Here is a 12,164-nt window from a genome sequence, read left to right as displayed (position 1 = left end):
ATAGAGACAAGCTTACTGTAGTGCTGTGGAAAGCAGGCCAGTAGTGCTTACTACGATATTTGTTACGATGGTGGCCTAAGGGTGGACTACGCATATCTGGCCCAAATTGCTGTGGACTTAGAGCAAGCTGGAAAGAATCAGCAAGAGATCCAACCTTTGGGCATATGTCTGCATTTGTGTCTCTTAGTGTCTGTGACCTGTACGTTTCAGAAGCACAAGACATCGACAAATCAATTATAGAACTCTGTGACTTGAAAGTCAACATGAAACGGCATTTGTAAACCCCTTTTACTTCCACAATGTGATCCAAAACGGTACATTTTAAGTTAATTAAGAATATAGTAAGTTATTTTATGAATTAGTCATGACTGTATTTTGGAAAAACTGAATTACCTACAAATTAGCCCAAAACAAATTACCTAAAAAGCTACTTTCCCTATCCATATGAATTATTAATTAGAGGTTACACATATATATATATATGATGTATTATGAAAGTAAATACGGTCAGTTTTGATTTCATGTTGATTTCATACATCACAGATCTCCTGTATCATTTCAAAGAATCAAACGCTGTACCTTCCTCTGTTGTCCTTGCCGTTCGGGACTCGCTGTCCATGCCCTGGAACTCGTTGAAGTACGGACGGACTTTGATCTCGTAGACGATGCCTTTCTTCAGAGCCGAGAGCACCATGCTCCTCTCAGAGGGGACCTTCACATCCTGACTCTGCCATGCTCCTGGGGAGGACAGCCCTGACATCTGCCTGTACAAAACCCTGTAGCCCTGGATGAACTGAGACTGCCGGTCAACCTGAGGGGGAAAGATGGTTCAAACTTAAAAAAGTACAATAGAGTGAGAAAAATAATTATTTAAAAAAAGGAGGAACTCCAGCTTTGGGTGCTAGTTCCTAGCATGAGATGGTTGGTGTTCCATTAGGTGTTTTAACTAGCTTAAGCAGCAATGCTTTCTTGGTCAAACAACTTGTGGAAAAGCTGATTGATGATCTTATATAGACATGTTGGTACACCAACTAGACCAGCACTAAACTAGCAGTAACCAGCTTGGACCATCATGGAAAAGCCTGAAAGTCCAAGGAATATATCCTGTTTTTTCACCCTAACTTGTATTTATATATACAGTGAAACCAAAAATTATACACCAGATATCATTTTAGATATATTTTTTACTAGTGGGTGCAGGACACTATAGTTCATAAATGTAAGGATAGCAAAATAAAGTGAACTATGACATATTATACCCAAAAATGACTACCAGTGAAATTTGGGATCAAAAAATATTCAGACACTTTGACCTGACCATGTTTATTCTTTAATTGCTCATGCAAACTTTTTACATCACAGTGGTTGACCTAAATTAGTATTAACTAATTGTGTACTTAAATTTAACAGCTTAATAATATTTGGTTAATTGTAATCCATTACATACCTTTCTATCAAAGTTATCTGACATTATCAAGATACATTTGTTCTGATACACTTTAACTCTGAGGTCCTTGTCATATTTTATTACCATTTTCTAAAGTATAGCGAATAAACTGTGATATAATGTGAGAAAAGTTGAAGGTGTCCGAATAAATTTTGGTTTGACTGTATAACAACATGTTCAGCCAACCAAATCCCTTTGATAAAAATGCTCTCCATGAGCCATGCATATGTACGACCTTGATAAACTGTAAAAAAAACATCAATAACAGAAATCATGCAAGATGTAACCGCCTCGAACAAACATACTGTGAAAAAAGCTCAGCTGTGAAGAAATAAACACATATGTACAAGTATACACATACGTGCACATAAAAATCAACATCAACAAAAAATGTGTCAACAAAGATCAATGAAGAAACGTAATCTTAAATCAACAAAAAGGTAAACAAGACTCTTCATTTGCTGAAAGCCTCTTTCTATTTTTAGTTTGGCAAAGAAAAGTTGTATTTACAGAGAGGAGGAGTCGGCATAACTCACATTAATGTCTTCCTAACAGCACAGTCTGGCTTTCGGAGTGAGATATTAAACATCTGCTTTTCCTCCCTACACATGGAGTAAATCAGCCCAATGGGCATCCTTCCTACGCTTTTTAACTTTCATTAATTGAATGATTCAGGGTCGTAAAAGCTTTCTTGACACCACCTACGTTTGCCGTGAGAGTGCTGCTGTATTCAGGGGCTATGTAGGCTGGTGATTTATGGATTATTCATATGAGAAAAATACCTCTGAAACAGTCTATCCCCCATTTAGGCCGAACAGACAGACGCTTATACTTGTCTCTGTAATGATTGTTGATGGCAATCATTAATATACCTCTGGAGAGTGCTTACAAACTAATGTGACAAACCCAAAGCTTTAAAACCTCAATTTTAATGCAATTCAACAAACTATAAACACTTTTAGAGTGTTTATATCAATGCTGGAAGACTGCAGTGGGAAATAGAAACAACAACCAAGACGAGTAACAGAGTTAAATTTTGAACTGATGCACTTGTTTGGATATCAAATATTATACATATACATAATGTATATGTTTAAATAACAAAGAGACAATAATCTGTGGCAAATAACATCATTCTGTAAAGAGATTATGCCAAAACAATCAAAATAGTATACTATAAAATAGCTCATGCCATTCCAAACATCTCAAAATGACTGTCATTATTCTGTAGAGCACACCCCCTCAAAAAAGGGGATGGGTGGATGAATGGATGAATAAATACATTTAAGTTAAGTTAAGTCAAGTCAAGGTAAATGCTAAATCTTTAGCTTTGTCCAATCACAGAGCGCCTTACCGTCCATGTGACCTGTATGGTGGTGGGGCTGAGGACCACAGGGTTGTGTAGCCGCACAATAACCTCACCCAACTCCTTCTGCACGTGTCTGTGATCCACTCCCTGAGCTGGAGGACTTATATCTGTAAAGAGATAGACAGAGGCCAATGCCATTACCTCTTATAGTGCTCTGACAATGCTAAATTACTGGCTGGTACAACATAATCCCTTAAATACAATTTAATCCCCTAGAAGAGTAATGAGACAGCACAGCTTCAACCCAACCTGTGAGGTTACATCCGCCCAAGGTCTCAGAATCAGTCACCCTTAATGAACATACGGAGGACTCCATGGCACCTTAATCAAATCTTTTCCCAGTCGAAGTTGGTTCTTTTTTTCTCCTCGTAATGATCATTAAGGTACCAGCCAGACTACCATCTCAATTATACACTCCAAAAGTAGATGATGTTTGTTCTACGATATACTCCGTCTCTGGAACTAATGAGTATATTGGACCGTTAGACCATGTGGTATCTAGACTAGATCTCGTTCTCTGTAAGCAACAGCTAGAATTTAATTGGAAGTCTTTGACACGGGCACTGTTCAAATGGGTTTCTTACAAAAAGAAACACTATACACAATTACAGCTAGAGTAATTCTAATCTCTATCAAATACCTTGAGTGCGGACAGGTTCGGACATGGGGCTCGGGTCACTCAGGCCTTGGACGTTGACTGCTCGCACCATGAACAGGTAGATGGTGTTGGGGCGAAGACCCTTAATGGTGTACTGGGTGGTCTTGACATGATCGGACACAGTCTGCCAGCTGTTGCTCACCGATTGACTGCATGCAAATGAGGCAGAGTGATGTCAGAGTTTGAAATGTCTTCGTACACTTTAGTTAGAGTGGATGCCATATACCAGGACAGTCCATTCAAAATGTTGTACCAGCTTGAGGTTCTATGTTGCAACATATTTTTCAAGGATTTTCTATGTTAGAAATGTGTATAAAGACATATTTCCAATGTTTTGTCATCTGAATGTACAATATATTAAACAGACTGAACATCTCAAATCCTCATTGGTTTAAAATGAAAAATAGCTTCTACTTTGTTTAAACTTTAGTCTGACTGAGTACTTTACAGGAAAATTAAATTTATGGTACAGTTCGGTCCAAAACAACTTCAGAAAGGGAACTTCAAGGCTAAATTAAGTTCTAAATGAAGCCTAAATGAAGTACATGCAGGAAGGCTCTCCTGGCGGCTCTCCTGGCGGGCCTTCCTGCATGTATTATCAAGCCTCTACAACTGATCCAGAATGCAGCAGCGAGGGTTGTCTTCAATGAGCCGAAAACAGCCCATGTTACTCCTCTCCTCATCAGGTTACACTGGCTACCAGTAGCCACTCGCATCAAATTCAAGGTACTGATGCTTGCCTACAAAACGACCACTGGCACGGCGCCAACTTACCTAAACTCACTAGTTCAATCTTATGCACCCTCCAGAAGTTTGCGCTCTGCAAAGTGAACGACGCCTTGTGTTGCCATCCCAAAGAGGGTTCAAATCATCACTCTCACTGACTTTTTCCTGGACTGCTCCCAGCTGGTGGAATGACCTCCCGATCTCAATTCGAACAGCTGAGTCTTTACTCATTTTCAAAAAAACATCTAAAGACTCATCTTTTTTTCGCCTGCACTTAACCAACTAATACTAGTACTTACCTTTTTTTTCTTGTCTATCATATTCCCACAAAAAAAAAAAAAAAAACCTAGGCTACGTGTTCTGTACTAGACTAAATGAGACTTGTCATAGCACTTGTATACCGTTGTTGTTCTCGTTGATCTGATTGTTTCTACTGTTCTCATTTGTAAGTCGCTTTGGATAAAAGCGTCTGCTAAATGATTAAATGTAAATGTAAATGTAAATAAACGAAACGAATAAAATGCATACCTGAAAGCTTCAATAACATATGAAGAGATGGGTGACGCTCCAGGAAGGCCAGGCTGCCAGGACAACGACACGCTGTTTTTAGTGACGTCTGTGACCTGAGGTTTGGAAGGAGGACCTGGGAGCTCATTCTCATCCCGGTCTTTAACAACAACAAGACTTCCAGACTCTAAGGAGAAAAAAAAACAAAACAAAACATAAGAACATTGAGAAGTTATGGAACTTTTTCTGGAAGAATAACATTACTTAAAAAGCACATCCGCTTTTAAAAATAAGGGTTCTTATCTATGGTTGCATGAAGAATCTTTAACATCTATGGAACCTTCTCATTGCACAAAAGGTTCTTCAAAGTGGAAACAGGTTCTTCAAATGGTTCTTTTATAAACTGTCCACTAAAAAGTTCTTTGGGAATCCCAAAATGGTTCTTCTATGGCATTACTACAAAACCTTTTTGAACATGAAGGTTCTTTATTGGCATGAATTGATCAATGGTTTTTTTTTATATACTGGGCAAATGTTCTTCAGATTATTAAATATTTTTAACACTTGAAAAACAAAAATGATTCTTTTAAGAATTGTTCACTCAAAGGATCTTTGGGGACCTCAAAATGGTTCTTCTAAGGCATTCCTTCAACCCCCCCTTTGACTTCCAAGAACGTACCCTTGACTTCCAAGAAAGCACTCCAAGATGTTTCCCCACTAGAACTTGCTGCCACACAAGTATAGATACCAGAATCGGAGAGCTGAAAAAACAGGAAGAAAAAAAAAAACATGCAATTGATCTTTATATCTTCAAGCACTGGGAATTCACTAAACGGCTAATCGAATCGACTCATGGTAAGTCCAAGCTTTCGATCTGAGAGATGTAACCTCGGGCACGTCCAGTTCAGCTAAAGCGCTGACACTAATATGGTAGATATATTCTATTTTCCGCACCCTTCAGCCAGCTTTTATCCTTGCTGGCAAATTTACAAACCCACCCACTAACCGCAACAAGAGTTAGGCTAATTCATTTAAAGGGGTAGTCGCTGAAACCCTCTGGACCGTTGACAGCTGGCGCGTGTTCCCCCCTCTCTACCTTTCTGGGACGATCTCCCTGTTGTTTGTTGCCTTTCATCAGGGTGCCTCGCCTCCATTTATTAGATAAAATGTCAGAGGTGGGCAGCACTGTCAGGCATAATGGCTATTCCATCCCTAGCTGACGGGGAGGGCTTGTGTGTTTGTTTGTGTGCGAGTGTGCAAATGTGTGTGCAGCTGGAGCCCGTCCAGGCTTCCGTAAATGATTCTTGGGAGAGCTGTCATATCCCTAAGTGATAGTAACAAACAATTTACCAAAATCAATATTTCCCATTCATCCCCGTAATGCAATATGATTCCCTCTGCCGGTCTCTGTTATGTCTTACCGATATCTGATTGAATTCTGCTAAGCTTGTATATCACACTTAGATGAAGACATTTCTGACAGCTGGTAGTCACACAAAAGCACACATATGGCTTTAGAAATACACAATGACAGATACAGATCTGGGAATTCATATTAGGGATATATTGGTGACTATATCAGTGTTGGCTAATATAAACACTGCTCCAATTTGGTCAGTATTGAAAGATGATGTTTTTTTATTTTTTATTTATTTTATTTTTAAAGTCAAACAGGATATTCTTTTTCTATGCCAAATTTGTTAAATAAATAAATATTATTGTAAAAATTAATAATAAATAACTAAAAGTGTTTAGACTCACCCGCAAACCCTTGATCTGCAGGCTGCCAAGGTCCTGCAGGGACATGCGAGGGTCTTTGCCCAGCAGGCTGACCCCATCCTTCAGCCAGCTGATGGTTGGGACCGGTTCTCCAGATGCATGGCATCTCAGAAGAGCCACACTGTCTACACCCAGAGTCTGGTTAGCTGGACCCTGCCGGATGATGGGGGGAGGACGATCGGTCAGCACTAAATGAGAAAGAGAAAGAGAGAGAGGAAAGAACAAAAATTATACAATGTATGTCATTCCTACTGTTTTAGAAAGGAATCATCCCAATTTGTATACTTTGTTGCTGATGTACTGAATAAAATAAAATCTCATTTTTGTAAAATATACACATTCTTAGTAGATTTACTTAAACATTTCGTAAGTTATTACTTGTTTTTTTTTTTTTTTTTTGTCTATTTTTTAACTAAATTATTTATTTTTGGTCGAATGATCACCTGTTTTTTTATTTGCGTAAAAATAAAAAATAAAAAATACGGCATAGACAGATGAAAGAACAAACAAACAAATAAATAAATAAATACTGTATGTCATCAAAAGTGTAGAAGTTTATATGAAAACTATTTTTTTAATTATTAAAAATATGAATATATAAAATGTATATACAAAAAAAAAAAAATAAGGAATTATACATGTAATAAAAAGTATATAAAATAAATTATGTAAAATAAAATAAAAATAATAAAAAATAATAAAATAAAAGAAAAGAATAAAAAAATAAAAGAAAATACTAGATTCACTTAAAAATTTCTTTAGGTATTTTTAAAAGCACCTTTATTTTTTATTTTATAATTTTTTTTAAGTATCCATCTAACAAAATATTTATTGTGGTTGATGCTTAAAAGCGTTCAAAGAAAAACTGAGTGTCCTCATCAAGCTAAATTCATTACCTTGAATGTTAATATTGCATTTCACATTCATAATATAAAAAACCCTTCAGTTTCAGCTTCACATTTATCAACTTTTTTCAACTAAAATAATCAAAAGAGAACTGTCACAAGCACTTCTTCCACTGCATAAGAGATTGTGTGAAATATTAGAGTGAATACACACTATGAAAAGTATACCACCAACTTTAAACCCTCTATTTTTTGTTGTACTGCACAGACAATTTATTGGATATCATACAAACAGGGCAAGAGACAACAGAGAGGAGACAGGAAATAATTAGGAAGACAGAGTGAGAAAGTGTCCGGAACACAACACAGGCCAGATCTCAAACATTTCCTGCGTGAGTGCAGTGACTCAACATGTCTGGAGCCCATGTGCTAATAACTAGGCCTTGGCTCCTACTGAAATGGAAATGTTGAAGATTGCTAGCAATTAGCATGCTTGTCCATCTAAACTAATATATTCCCCACAGATTATGACATCATGACACTAACAGGCCTTCTTACATCATTTGTTGCTTTAGCACAGGACAGCGAACATGTTCGTCATTAAAAGTGTCTGGAAACATTAAAATTTGTGGCCGTGTCCCGTGTGGCACAGGAAGCAGGATGAAGCCATGATTGCCTTATTCCTAGACGTATCGGGGTTATTGCTTTAGCACAACATTTATGGTGGTCGCACCACAGGGCAAGCGTCTACCCCCAAACATTCTGGGGAAAAACTGGGGTAGAAAAAAAAAAAAAAAAGTGGGGGAGAAACGCTGAGTCTTGGTTTCTAGCTCACTGATGTGGCAGTGAGGTGGTTTTGTAGCTTCCAGTTAGTGCCTGAGATCCTTCATTTAGGAACCAGACTCTGAGTTAATTTCATGCATTACTATATATCTGACTATCAGAGGCAGTGTGGTCGCTTAAATATCTTATGCTGGTTAAGAGAACGTCCCCTCATAAACTGCTTCTCCAAACACGAACCCACCATCCTAGAGCGCACAGATTGCAAAATTTTTTTGATTATTATTATTTTTTTTTTTTTTTTTTTTTCAACGTTTATAGTGATGGGTGTTCATGAAAAGATTTCCATCCATTTTCATCTCGTTGTGTAGACACTTTTTTTTTTTTTATACTGTTTACAGTAGAGGGAAATCTGTGGAATTTATTATTATTTTTTTTTGGAAGAACACTGCAATGTTATTGGCAACAGAAGGCATCATCAAATCATGTGGAATGAATGAATAAATTAATAATATTATTAAAAGTATAGAACTACATTATTAAAACTAAGTGTTTAAAATGATTAAAAATATAAATAAAAAAGGAATATATAATAATAAAAAAGTAAGGAATTAAAATTATTATAAACAGTTTCTAAAAAGAAATTATGTGGGATTGATTGCATAACCCTATTGATGTTCACATTCATTAATTTATATAGCGCTTTATCCAATAAAGACGGTTTTAAAACAGCTTCAGAGTAATAAACTAGAAAATAAGAATATTAAGTTGTTCAATTATGAAACAAATACAATTTCAGCTGTTAAGGAGCTCTAAAAAGACAACAGTGCCATTATTCAGCTCAATTTAATTCAATGTTGACTCAGTTCAATAACAGTGTGAATGTTTCAAAGTGTCCTAAGTTTAATTATATAAAACATCTAGTTAATACAGAACATAAATGTCATTATTCAGCTCAAATCAAATCAGTGTTGATTCAGTTTAGTTCAATAGTAGTGTCGAAGTTAAAAAAGCTATAAGCAGCTTTAATGGTGGCAACAGTGTCATTATTCAGTTCAAGTTGTGTTGATTTAATTCAGTTCATCATTTATGAAACAAATACGATTCAGCTATAAAGCAGCAACAACTGACGTACAAATGGGCATCAAATGCCCCGTGAGAAGCGCCAACCATTTATTTCTCTGACTAATAATAATACAATAATCACAGCCGTGTCCTGTCCCCTGCCCCTCTGAGGACACATTAATTAGCAGGTGTGAATTAATGAGCAAAAAGCCGGTGGGTGCTAATTACAGACTGCACCTCTAACCCTTAAATACAGCTTCAGATGTAGTCTTCTTCCATTCTTGTCTGCATTACTATTTGTCTCGCTCTGAATAAAGGATGGTATTTATATTGTCCAAATCTCCATTGGAATGCCTCATTTGGGCTCAGGGATGAAGAGTTGCCATCCTAATTCATCAATGTGGATTACTCTGCGCCGAGGTTAAACCCCAGAGTGCTTTGCTGGCGCATCCATCAGGCCGACATAAACCCCAGAGATGCATGTGCGGATAGATAGAGACTGATGAGGCATAATGGCTGTATTTGGATTAAAGCTGCATCCTCTGTACTGAATGAGTCTTTAGTGTTGCACTGTTGCATTTGAACTTGACTAGACTGCAGTTGTTTCAAATCGACCCAATCTCATCCCTGCTGAAAGGACATGTATCATATAGGGATGCATCCAAGAGTTTTCATGAAGAAGTTAACAGAAACGTTATAGGCTCTTCTTTTCAGCGCCTCTTTTTATAACTTATATTAAATTTTCAAATATACTGCAGAATTAAAAAAAGTATTTTTTAGCAGTTTTAATAAAATATTTTAAAGTAATTTATTTTTAAACTCTAAAACAAATAAATAAACAAAACAAAACCCATATATGATAAAATGAATAAAACATTTTTCTTGCAAAACTTTTATAGAGTAAATTTAAATGTCTTTATATTACCAAGGGTATTGATAAACAAACAAACAAACAAATAATTAAATGTTTTTTCTGCCAAAACATTTTAGAAAGTAAATTTAAAGGATTTGTATTTACAAGGGTTTCAAAAAAAAAAAAAAAAAAAAAAAAAAAAAAAGATCTAAATATAAAAATATAAAATATATAATATATATATAATATATATATATATATATATATATATATATATATAATATATATATATATTATAAAATTGACAAAATAAATAAATTAATAAAAAATCTAATGAATAAAATAGAAATAAATTATGTATATATACGCGCACACACACACACACACACATTTTTTTTTTCAGAATGTAAATTTGTCTTTCTATCTACAAGTGCTTCACAAAATAAAAATAAATTCACGATTTTTCATTTGTCACATACATGGTTATATGGAGAGCATATGACCAGCAGTGAAATGTAAGTAAATGAAAATCCAATAAATAAAATCCATATAAATGTGAGTAACTAAATAGTTAACTAAATAAATTTGTCTGCTAACTGACTACTTATTAATTGAAAAAATGCAGTGACTTTCTTCCTTTAGCAATATCTACTAAGATTAGGTGTTATGGTTTGTGTGTGAGTGTATTAAGACTAAGTCATATGATGTGTGTGTTTGCGTGACATGATGGAGTGCTGTTCCTCTGACGGGATGGTTTCGGACAGCGTGAAGGCCTTGGTGCCGTCTGGCAGCAGCCATTTTTCATCAAATCTCTCCTTGAACCTGTCCAGCTCTCTCTGCCACCTCAACAGCCACTAAATCACACTCTTCCTCCAGCGCAGGTGTGGCCGTGACCCTCTTGCTCTTTCGTTCCTGTCATCCCTCTTTGCTGTCATCCTCCACAACATCTCGCAAACATACTCCTTTCTGAGAAAAAGCCGTTTACGGCAGTCTAGGTCATATGCAGTTTCTAAGACAAGATCGCTTTGCAGTCAACCGTAACAGCTGTCACCTTTTAAAAGAATAACATTTTATTGTTAGACTGAAGATGTAGTTGAAAAGTTCATACAAACTGACTTCTTGTTACTTTTTCCTTTTAAAAAAATCTCTCTTACACAACCCTAAACATGCTTTGTTGCCAAAGCAATTTTTCCATCATCAGTATCTGAAGTTTTCAAGGACGGCTGTTTTCACTCCCTTTTCGAGCTGAAATTGAAGTTTTCCTCCTGTCAAGAGAAGTTCACAGAGACGTGCTCCTGTAATATTCAAACGCAAGCAGAATTCAGGGTCGTCAGGATTGCTATTCACTTCAAATAGCGAGGCAGAATCAATGCAGAGTAGGAGAGCTCAAGGCCACATTCCAATTCAGCTCTTAATGTGGATACAGCGGCAACAGAAGTGGTTTTCATATGACATTTATCTTTCTGCCAGTACTTTTGTATGAGGATTTTGAGGCCTTCGTTTGTGTCGGGTGTGAAAAGTGTAGGCTGACATATGAATGAGGGGAAATGAAAGAGTGGTTTAAAGAGAACGACAGTGAGTGATAGAGAGCGTAATATTGAAAACAGAGGCTTAACAAAAGTCAGCTCATGTAAAAATATAAATCAAAAATGAAAGATTTCATTCTAATAATTATTTATAATTATAATTATTTTAATAATGATAATAATTATATATTTTTTATTTACCATTATTATAATTATTTAATCAATCATAGTATTTTAAAATTTCTGCATAATGCAATATTTTATATACAGTATATATGGGTAGAAGGACTAGGGGACTTTTGCAACCTTTTCGGAATTATTATTATAAATAATAATAATTGTATTATAATAAAGAGAATTATTATTTATATTAAATGTATACATTTATATTGTTATTATTTTATATGTTGTAACAAATGTAATAAAAAACACAATTTGTAAAATTATAAACACATTATAATATATATATATATATATATATATATATATATATATATATATATATATATATATATATATATATATAAAAAACAAAAAACAATTCAATTATTAAATATATATGGGATCCTGAATCCTCAATTTTTTTTAATTGAGATGCATACACCATCT

General features: G+C 35.5%; 1 protein-coding gene across 12 annotated transcripts in view; it reads right to left on the bottom strand.

Annotated features, from left to right (window-relative positions):
• robo2 (roundabout, axon guidance receptor, homolog 2 (Drosophila)) overlaps positions 1-12,164 on the bottom strand; it is a 380,931-nt gene that overhangs the window by 42,759 nt on the left and 326,008 nt on the right. For all 12 annotated transcript variants that reach the window (XM_042739942.1, XM_042739949.1, XM_042739945.1 and 9 more), the window contains 6 exons: positions 6,469-6,674; positions 5,387-5,468; positions 4,729-4,894; positions 3,457-3,623; positions 2,802-2,923; positions 580-811 (listed from right to left, as the gene is read on the bottom strand). In XM_042739942.1, coding sequence (XP_042595876.1) covers positions 580-811; positions 2,802-2,923; positions 3,457-3,623; positions 4,729-4,894; positions 5,387-5,468; positions 6,469-6,674 — 975 coding nt within the window. The remainder of the gene's footprint in view (positions 1-579; positions 812-2,801; positions 2,924-3,456; positions 3,624-4,728; positions 4,895-5,386; positions 5,469-6,468; positions 6,675-12,164) is intronic.

The sequence above is a fragment of the Cyprinus carpio genome, chromosome B15 (genome assembly GCF_018340385.1).
Source record: "Cyprinus carpio isolate SPL01 chromosome B15, ASM1834038v1, whole genome shotgun sequence".
Taxonomy (NCBI): domain Eukaryota; kingdom Metazoa; phylum Chordata; class Actinopteri; order Cypriniformes; family Cyprinidae; genus Cyprinus; species Cyprinus carpio.
The sequence above is the reverse complement of the archived record's forward strand: the minus strand, read 5'-3'. Positions and strand labels throughout refer to the sequence as shown.